The 10140-nt window shown below is 42.9% G+C and overlaps 1 protein-coding gene across 1 annotated transcript; it reads right to left on the reverse strand.

Annotated features, from left to right (window-relative positions):
- Window positions 1-404: 404 nt before the first annotated feature.
- Window positions 405-869, reverse strand: LOC121757694. The gene has a single exon (XM_042153199.1). It carries the CDS (start codon window positions 867-869, stop codon window positions 405-407), a length of 465 nt encoding a protein of 154 aa, XP_042009133.1.
- Between the last annotated feature and the right edge of the window lie 9271 nt (window positions 870-10140).

Here is a 10140-nt window from a genome sequence, read left to right on the forward strand (position 1 = left end):
GGATAACAAATTTCTGATCGGTTCGTCCTGGCGTCTTCACAAGCTGGCACATGTCACTTTTTAGAACGTCGTCCTGGGTAACAGAATGGTGCGCCACATCCAGCTCATTTCCTCACATTTTCCTTCTAGAAACCAGCGGTCCCCACTTTAACTGCTTGACCTCGCCCCTTGATCAACTCCCCCGATTTTTGGCCTTTTTTTGCCTTTTGTACGTGCTTGATCAGTTCGGCCTTGCTGCCTTGGACAAGTAGCATTTCTGCACATTTTAACACTTGTTTGCGTGATAAACCGATCAAGTAGTATATGTTTTACCCCCAAAACCGATGCATGAAATGAGCCTTATCAAAATTCCATTATTGCTCCAGTCATTGTCGCTTCAAGCCAATCTTCTGCCTCTCTCCTGATCAGTTTACTCTTAGTGGAGACAGTGGTGGCTCCTTGAAGGACTCCTCCATCGGATGCTTCTGTCTCCGAGGGCCAATGGCGTCTACAGTTTGTATGCTTTCTCTGTCCTGCAACCGTTTTGCAGCTTTATTAATTTCGACTGTAAACCGCTCTCCTTTAAAATCCAAATTAATTGTTCCCTGGCGAACGTCAATGACCGTGTTGGCGGTGGATAAGAAAGGTCTCCCCAAGAGGATTCCAATAGACTCCTCCGCTCCTGGTTCCGTCATCTTTATAACAAAGAAATCCGCGGGATACATGAATCTGTTTACCTTGACGACCTCATCTTCCAGAACTCCCTCGGGGTAAATGCAAGATCCGTCTGCTAACTGTATTTCCATATTAGTTTCGACGAGCTTGGCATTCCCCAGCTTCTTGAATATAGAGTATGGCATAATATTGATGGAGGCCACTAGGTCGCACATTGCGTGCTCTATTTGGACGTTTCTGACGGAGATTGGGAGCGTAAATACCCCTGGGTCAGTTCTCTTGGGGGGAAGATCACCAGGTCAGACCATATTGGTCACTTCTTCTGCTTCGATCCTCCTTCTCTTTTCAACAACCTGTTTTCAGATGTCAGATTCTTCCTCCGCTGTGACTTGATCAGAGGTGACGGATTTAGAGTTTGCATTATGACTGATCTTGGGTGTCGGAAAACTTGTAGTTGAGCTTTGATAAACTCCTTCTGATTTCAGGGACACTGTGTTGACGTTTTCCCGCCCTGTTGGTGGTTGCACTGTAGCCGGAATCTTTCCTTCATTACCTCTCAGCTCGCCCAGCGATATGGCGACTTGAGATAACTGCTTGGTAAGCATCTCTAATGCAGCCCTCTGTTCCCTCTGGGTTTCCGGTATTTCACGCACCGCATCATTGGGCTGATGTGGAATCGTCATATCCCCTGGATTTTCATTTTGCTGCCTGTTATTTCTCTGATTAAATCGGCCTCCTCCATAACCTTGCTGATAGAAACCGGACGATCCATACTGCTCTGGTTGGCTCTGGAACTGGTGGTTTTGTTGGTTCCCTTGGAAGTACTGTGGAACATAACTCACCATTTGGTTACTTGACTGCCTTCCCTGGTTGCTATACTGGGGGATTTGGTGTTGGTATCCTCTCTAGTCTCCTTCCTTTTGTCAGCTTGACCAATTGGATTGTCCTCCGCTTGACCAGTTCCCTTGAGGGGCACTTGACCAACCCGCCTGACCCCCTTGCACTATGTTTCCTCCAGTGTTTGGTCTATCCATGATTCGGGACGGCCAGTTGGACTGCCCGTCCGAGGAGTGCGTCTGCTGTGGAGAGGGTAGTTGTGGTTGGTTCTGATTTTGATCGGTCCATCTGAAGTTTGGGTGATCCCTCCATGGAGCATCTCTCTGCTTCCCCCGGATCCAGTTGCCATTTGCATTCCAATAGCCTGCGGCATTCACTTGCTCAACCTTAGGGGGAAACTCGCAGTAGTAGTAATGATGTTCCTCTGGCGGCGGTGGTTGCGGCACATACTGCGTTTCTTTGGGTGCAGTTGGTGGTGGTGTTTTGGCTTTCTCCACTGCCTCCAGCAGCCTTTTCTCCATTTGCTCAAATCGAGCTTCTAGCTTTTCATCATTGCGCGCCTCTGCTGCGTGCACTGCCCCTAGTCTGTACTGTCCCCGGGTTGTCTCATACGACCCCTTGGCCTCGATCAGCCTCTCCAGAATATTCTTAGCTTGGCTAAAAGGGATTTTTGAGAAATCCCCTTGAGCTGCGAGGTTGAGGTCGAGGTTGAGGTCGTTCTTGCTGTCCACCGTGAGTCCGCCGTAGAAGATCAAGTAGATCTCCTTTTCTCCTAGCTTGTGGTTGGGGCATGCTTGAAGCAACCCTTGAAATCTGTCCCAGTACTGGCCGAGGGGCTCGTCGTACTCTTGTCTGGCCTCTGTAATCTCCCTTTTCAGGGCACTTGTCTTTGATGCTGGGAAGAAACGGTCGAGGAATATCATGCGGAATTTCGCCCAAGTCCTGATGGATCCCTCCGGTAGCCTTGACAGCCATACTCTTGCATCCCCTTTCAAAACGAAGGGGATAGCCTTGAGCCCTTAATCTTCAGACGTGGATCCAGCCGGGACGGGCTGAATATCGCAGTATCGGCAGAACTCCTCCAGAAAGGCGTACGGACATTCCTTCGGGAGACCGTAGAAGTGGGTCAAGACGGCCAGCACTCCTGATTTGATAGCGATGGTCTGCATCCCAGGAGTGGCGGCAATGGGTTGTGTGGGCTCCTTCTCATCATGAGCGTGCAAAGAGCCGATTCCCGAGTCGTCGATGACAACGGCCATCTCTGCTTCTGTTTGCTTTGGTGGTGGTGGTAGTGGGTTTTGCTCAGCTGCTGCTGCTGCCTCTAAAGCTGCTCTGTAACGAGTGGTAACTACGCCGGCTTCCTGGACTCTCCAACGATTGTTAGTTCTTCTATAAATCAAAGGATGATTCCAGTAATCGCCTTGGTGGTACCTTCTCATCAACAGCAGGAAAAACAAATAAGAAAAGAAAGAAATAAACTATTTACTCCTACGCACTACACACAAACATAAAGTAACACCATGCTTCCCCGGCAACGGCGCCATTTTGGCGGGCTCGGAAACGCGCGGATTAAGATTGGATCAAGTTATATGGAGGATAACTGAATCGGTTGGATCAGTTAGCAAATTGTCGTTGCCACTTAATCGAATCAATCATCGAACCGAAACGCGCCAAAGATAATATTTATAACTCCCGATTTCGCACTACTTTAACAGTAAAGAGACAAGTTCGGGGTCGATCCCACATAGAAGTTGGTGTGTCGAGTGTGTGAGTAGTGAACAGGGGGGTTGGCTGCTGCCACGCTTTAACTTGGGAGTTTTAACTACGGTTTTTATCTAGGCAGAATTCAAACTAGCTAGCTTGATCAACGGAAATTTAAACACTGGGTCAAGTAAATTGCAGGTAATAACAGAAAAGTAAATGCGCGATTTAAAAGAGAGAATAACTTCGATTAAACTAAGATACGATTACAGCGTGAAAATAAACTAAGCTAACACTTCGAAAATAAAAAAAGCGGTAAACTGAGAAGAATCTCAGCGAGAAACTTAAGTTACGCCGACAGAAATGGTTATTCTGCAGCGCTCCATTCGGTCGCCCTTTTAACTACGCTATCTAAGCTAAACTAGATATCTGAACTAAACTAAGCTAAGAGAGCAGAACTAAGCTAAACTAGGCGGAAAGTAAAGTCTCGGATACTTTCTAGTGGTGGCACAGCCTCTATTTATAAGCTCGATTCGGCCTCCAGCTGGATAATGATCTTGACAGGGAATATTCACTTATGCAGAGGATGAGCGACTCATTGATTGCTACGTGCTCTTTCTTCTAGAATAACGACGCTTTTGGATAACAAATTTCTAATCGGTTCGTCCTGGCGTCTTCACAAGCTGGCACGTGTCCCCTTCTAGAACGTCGTCCTGGGTAATAGAATGGTGCGCCACATCCAGCTCATTTCCTCACGTTTTCCTTCTAGAAACCAACGGTCCCCACTTTAACTGCTTGACCTCGTCCCTTGATCAACTCCCCCGATTTTTGGCCTTTTTTTGTCTTTTGTACGTGCTTGATCAGTTCGGCCTTGCTGCCTTGGACAAGTAGCATTTCTGCACATTTTAACACTTGTTTGCGCGATAAACCGATCAAGTAGTATATGTTTTACCCCCAAAACCGATGCATGAAATGAGCCTTATCATAGGTGCTCAGCGCGGCAGTGATGATGTCGACCTCGCTCCGGCCGCTCCCGATATTCCGTTGTTCCTGGAGGAAATAGCCATTGAACTTACCAATTTCATCATTGGCTCAGCCGATGGTGTTGCGCACCATACTCTCGTTGCGCTCGATCGTTCCAGGCGGCCGGTTTTCATTGTACCGCCGAGCGACGTGCCACCAAAAGTGCTCGCTGGATTGGTTCGTGCCAACCACCGCATCTTTGGAGATTTCCAAGTACGCCTTGAACAATTTATCCATCTCCGTCGGAGTGTACGGTGTGCGGACACCGCGAGTAGGAGGAGTCGGAGTTTGGGAGGGGGCGGTCGGCCTAGGCTCCGGTGTCCACCTGTATCGCCCTTCGGAGGCACCTTGATCTTCGATTGGGTATGGCCGGTAGCCACTCGGAACGCCCGAACTTTGGGTTTGAGGAGGGGCCGAATATTCCGTTTCCGGACTAGGAAACGGTTGTGAACCGAACCATTCGGGGTTCCAATCGTGAGAGGGCGGGTGGTCATCGCCTTGTCCGGACATTGTTATGTTGTAGGGTGGAAGAAAGATTGAGAATGAATATGAGAGAATGAAGATGAGAATGGATAAGGGAGAATGGATATGAGAATTTAATGTGAATTTTTTGGTGTGAAAGTGAGGTATTTATAGATGAAAGTGTGTATTTTTGGGGGGAAAAAATAAAAAAAAAAGTAAAAGTGGTAAAAAATGGTAATAAACGAATATATTTTTTTTGGTAAGTGAATTTTTTTTAATTTTTAATCAGTTTTTTAATTAAAAACCGATTTTTAATAAAAAAAAATATATTCAAAGGCAACGGCTATGCCGTTGCCCAATCGCCGTTCGCCACGTGTCCTGATCGCTGGCACGGCGCTGCATCGAGCAGCGCCGTTCCAGCGGCAGAGAGCCTCGTCCTTGCCAGTGGCGCGGACGGACGCGGGGCCCGACGCCACCGTTGTGCATGCTCTTAGTTGCTAACTACAATTAATTTATGACCATAAGAATTAAGAGATCTAATAGTCTATAAAATATCATGGATAATTTTGCTTTTCCATATTTTAATATTACAAAAATAAAATAAACTACCACATTTAGGATTTTGAATCGCAATTTCAATATAGTTTATTAAAGATATCAACACAATGCATTGAAAATGTCAACACAATTTAATATTGACATTGTACACATATTTTGTTAACATATATGTTATCTATGTTGATATTAAGCTGTGTCGAGAAATACGAAAATTTATGATTTTTTTTAAAAATTTTGACATCGGAACATATACATGTAAGATCTCGTTGGAATCTTTATAAAATTATCTTTCATTTGATATATGTGGTGTGAAAAATAATTTAAAATGAGATAGTTATAATCATTTAAAGCTTTGACATAAAAGTTAGTTATAATAATTTTTTAATTGATATTAATACTCCTAATTGATATTTTTTTACACTATATCATAGTCATGGTTGTATGATCTTGTACTTTAATTTAATGATCCAAAGCGTATCATTTAGTTATAGATAGTAATTTAAGGGTGAGTTAGCAATATAATTCACTCATATTATTATGATATATGTAGAGATTTTCATTGAATCCGAAATAGCGTGAGCCGGCCCAAATCTCAAGCTAAATTTATTTAGTTAGAGTTGTAAATTTGTAACTCGGAAAAATCACAATTCGTTTAGTCCGCACCTGATTAACTGTAACTCAAGTAAAGTTGTCCCGATAGGTTGGATTTAGGTGCAACAAATGTCCATGCTTTCGTATTTTGACAATTAATTCGAAATTCAGTGATGATTTTGATAATAATAGAATAAGTACAAAAAATTAAAATTAAATTAAACATTCCATTTATATGTAATATATATACATACATGTGTTTTTTATTTTTAATAATAATAAGTAAAATAATTGAAAAAATTAAGTTTTCTATAAAAAAATACTCCCTCCATCAATTAATAATCATCACAATTTGCCATTTTCATATGTCATATTTGTTTTTTTAACTATTATTGATAATAGACCTCACATTCTATTTATTTTAATACACTCATATTTTATTATAAAGCTAATAAATAAAAATAGGATCAAACTTTTCATTATCTTTTACCATTTATTTTTTATTACATTTTTTAAAACTCATGTTAAGTCAAATTGAGTCTTGATAGGGCTCGTTTCAAGCATGGTTTAATGGTGGTTTTGTTACACTAATCGGGGCGGGGCGCTAATGTTGGAAAAAGTGGTCATTTAAGTATGCAGGAGCTGAAAAGCATTGGAGCAGCTAAGTGTTAGGGCGACTTGATCAATTCAAAAAAGAAGCAGAGAAAACTGTCAGAATCACGAGCAAACTAATCAGGCGAAGACAAGCGGAGCCAACTACATGAAGATATGAGAAGATGAGTCAGATGAGAAAGAAAGAAAGGATGCCTTTTTTGGCAGGGGCATTAACGCCAAATCATGAGGATCTTGCCCTAGGGATTGGTGCCCAAGCCGTCCTATAAATAGAGGAGGAAATGAAGAAGAAATCATCATCGATCGACACACTCTCTATATTCTCTCATATACTTATGCCGCTAGATAGCATGGAGCAAGGAGGGGAGCAGCCACTGGAGTCAAAGTTCTACCACTACATCCCTCTGTTCTTCCTCATCTAGGAAGAAGGGAGCTGAATCTTAGAAGAATCCTTCATCCGTTTGCGTTTTTTCTTAAATCCTGAGGGGTTGAAACATTGTTTACTTAGCTTTCAGTGTACTTACTCGAATAATTTCTGAATCCTTAGTTGTTTTGATGTTTCTCTTAGTTAACTCTTGTTACAATCTGTTTTTGTTGCTCAATCTTTGAATCTGAGTTTGGAATTCGGGATTTGAGCTGGTGGTTGTTGAAGTTTGTTTATGAAATGAAGTTTTTTATGGGAGTTGGTTTATATCTGATGTTTTCTGAGTTGGAACTTGTTTTGTTTAAGTTTGATTTTGCTCGATCTGTGTTTATAGTCTAGATTTGTGTTTAATGTTTGGATTTCTTTGAATCTGTTTGTTCACATTTGGATCTGAATTTGAGATGTCAGTTGCATGGAGTAAGAGTAGTTTTCTGTTTTGTTTTCACTTGAATTGCATGGATCTAATTCAGATTAGTTTTCTTTCCTGTTTTGCGCTAGATGCTCTGTTCAGATCTGCTATAGTTGTTGTAGTTGCTCAGTTGATTTGCTTTTGGGTGATTGTAGAAGAAGAAGGTCGTAGTTAGTTAGTATAGCCGTCTCTGTCACATTTTTTGTCATTGCAGCTTTATTGTAGTGCGTCATTTCATTTCTGTGGTCTCGCTTACTTTTTGCAGTAGTAAGTTGATCAATTTGTTATGTTCTGTTTTAAGCTTGTCTAGTTTAGTTGATCAGTTTAGTTTCGCGACTTGAGCAGTCCAGTCCCTTAGAAGTAAAACTTAACCCACTGTGAAAGCGGGGCAGCAGCTAAAACTTCCCAAATGTCCCAAACACAACTCAACACGCCTCCGTCTCTATGGGATTTGACCCTTACTTCCCTTTACTAGTTCATATTATTGTGCGTTAAGGTCTTGAAAGCCCAAGTCTCTCAGGTTGCACACCCAATGACGAGTCAGTAGTCTACTTGATCTGTTGACAGTTTGCCTTGATCAAGTGCGTGAACCTTATATGTTTTAATCTGTGCGTAAGCGTGAGAACACTCGTGAGAAATATCCAGCTTTCAAACGACGCTGTTGTTGGGGATGGATGGCGTTTATGTGTATGTGTTTGAGATACTTGGTGTATATATTTTGATTTCTTTTATTTTCTTTTTCAGTTTATGTACCGGAGCTCGAATTTTGGACGCTGGAACAACGCAGTTAACTGGAGGGATACAGAGTCTAATTGGAGAATCAGGGAAGTAGCAAACCCTGTTACCACCAAATCTGGGTTGAATACAAGCGGACCATCCCATTCGAGTTCTGAAGGAGAGGAGGATCGACCCCCGTTCACCGAACCAAATGAAGAGGTTGTTACAGAGGAAAGACCAGTTAGAATGGCTGCCATAGTGGATGACAATCCTGAGATTGGATCTCTCAATGCTCACTGGAATGGTGAGCCAGCTCAAGCTATCGTGGTAACCCTCGGACAGTTAGGGATTGAAGTAAAGAGTAACGTGTTGGCCGTCATGCCGCATTTTTATGGGAGAAGAATCGATAACCATTATGATTTCATGCATGAGTTCTGCAAACTCTGCGGGATACAAAATCGCCCAACAGGATCAAGTGAAGAGGACTACCATCTGCGAGCCATACCTTTCGCATTGAAAGGAGAGGCAAATACTTGGTTTATGAAACTGTCCCCCAATTCCATCAGGACATGGACCAATTTCAGATTTGCATTCCTGGATTATTTCTTTCCATCTACAAAGATAAATGCTCTGAAGATGGAGATACAGGGAGCTCATCAAGAGAGTGATGAGACTCTAGGTCAGTACTGGAATAGATTCAAGGGACTGCTGGATGCCTGCCCCAATAATCATATGGTGGAGACGGAAATCTATAACAATTTCTACGAGGGAATGATACTAGAAAGTAAGGATCTTATGAATTCCTCTAGCGGCGGTGACTTCTCTAAGTTGAAAGTAAGTGAAGCCAAGAGGGTCCTCGATAGGCTAATCAATGCCAAGAAAGCGTATGATACTCCGAGGACCATGATATTGAGGCGAGTAGCGGCAAATTCGCCTGTGGAAGCAACTGAGGACAGAATGGAAGCCCGCATGGATAGACTGGAGAAAGCGATCCTAGCTGCTATGGAGAAAAACAACCAGTCTGCTCCTCTGGAGAAAGTGAAGGTTTATCACGCCAAGAAGAGATTTACCCCAACTACGAACCTCCAGGGGAGCTGGATTTTCAAGCTCAGGTGAACGCGGTTGGACATTGGAATCAAAATGGTGGTTGGAACCCTGGGAGACAGAGGGATGCTCTATGGAGGGAACATCCAAACTTTAGGTGAACAGACCAGAACACAACCCAACAGCAACCACCAACAATCAAGTTGGTATCCATATCTTTTTAAATCCTTTTTAAAGAAAAATCTTTTAAACAAGTTGAAAAGTTTAAAATTTCAAAAATATTTTTGGGAGTCTAGAACTAACTAGATTAAGTTGTCGTACGAGAAAATCAAGAGCTCCATTCGATAGAACTTACTTGATCCAGTCGAGTCAAAACTCCCACGTTAACTAGGTAGTGTTGTTAAATTTTTTTAAGTGTATAAGAGGGGGAAGTGACCGACACATGTCGGGAAAAAGGGGGGAAAATGAGTTTTGGGGGGAAAACTGAAAACTCACTAATAAAATAGTGCATATTTGAACCGCCCCCTACTCTGATCCCACAACTACCCACAAAATTCTCATCCCTTTATCTCATTGCGGATTCTAGTGAAAAGTAAACCCTAGCACTGAAAATCAACCACAATCCACCAAGAGAAATGGAACGAAAGTCACAAAAAGATTCAGGCAGTACTTCAACAACCAAATCCACGGGAAGTTCAAGGCCCGTGCACCGAGAAGTTGGAATAGATGGAGCAATTTCAACCAACACAGCACTTGACGTCTCCGAGAGCAGCCGCCCTTCCACTATCACGATTTCTAGAGACGAGCTCGAGAGGATGATCCGGTCGCTGAAACCAAACGTGGACCCTGCTTTGTTCTTGACCCAAATTGAAGCTAACCCTGCACCACCCACTGCCGTGCAACAAATTTCACAACCCCCACATAGAGGCCAGTGATACAGACGTAGAGTATGCGCGCAGTAATGCAACCCTTGTAATCGAAGAAGAAAATGAAGTAGGGGTAGAGATGGAGGAACTACTGGAAAAGGGTGAAGAGGTGGAGCAACAGTTGCCTATTGCCGAGAAGAGTGTAGAGGAGCCCACCACCAAAACAGATGATGTTATGGACG

Source organism: Salvia splendens, chromosome 12 (assembly GCF_004379255.2).
Source record: "Salvia splendens isolate huo1 chromosome 12, SspV2, whole genome shotgun sequence".
Taxonomy (NCBI): domain Eukaryota; kingdom Viridiplantae; phylum Streptophyta; class Magnoliopsida; order Lamiales; family Lamiaceae; genus Salvia; species Salvia splendens.

Excerpts from the sequence above, each read along its gene's own strand:
- LOC121757694 (XM_042153199.1), bottom strand. The coding sequence starts at position 869 with ATGTGCGACCTAGTGGCCTCCATCAATATTATGCCATACTCTATATTC.